The 295-nt window shown below is 44.4% G+C and overlaps 1 protein-coding gene across 1 annotated transcript; it reads right to left on the reverse strand.

The window, feature by feature from the left end:
* Positions 1-13: 13 nt before the first annotated feature.
* Positions 14-288, reverse strand: LOC106820635 (2-oxoglutarate dehydrogenase E1 component-like; the record flags this gene model as incomplete). Its single annotated transcript, XM_014825141.1, has 1 exon — positions 14-288. A coding segment is annotated over exon 1 (275 nt), but the record flags the coding sequence as incomplete, so codon positions are not given.
* Between the last annotated feature and the right edge of the window lie 7 nt (positions 289-295).

Here is a 295-nt window from a genome sequence, read left to right on the forward strand (position 1 = left end):
TAAAGAATTCGGCGCAGAAGTGGCGTAACCATATTCAAACGCTAACACGGCTTCTTCTGACAACAGCGAATCAATGACCGTAAATTGACCCTGATTTTCACTAACATGCTGTAAAGGTGTCCAGCTTTGACGTTGGTTCTGATGATGAAAAACCACATGACGATGTGAGAAAGTACCGCGCCCACTATCCTGTCCACTTATTCTGACATCGTAACCTTCACTCAATAGACTCGCATAAGCCATATTTTCGGCAAAACCCCAATCAACAGGGCGTTCTCCTTTAGCCATTTCATGG

Source organism: Priapulus caudatus, unplaced genomic scaffold, assembly GCF_000485595.1.
Source record: "Priapulus caudatus unplaced genomic scaffold, Priapulus_caudatus-5.0.1 Scaffold40598, whole genome shotgun sequence".
Lineage (NCBI taxonomy): Eukaryota > Metazoa > Priapulida > Priapulimorpha > Priapulimorphida > Priapulidae > Priapulus > Priapulus caudatus.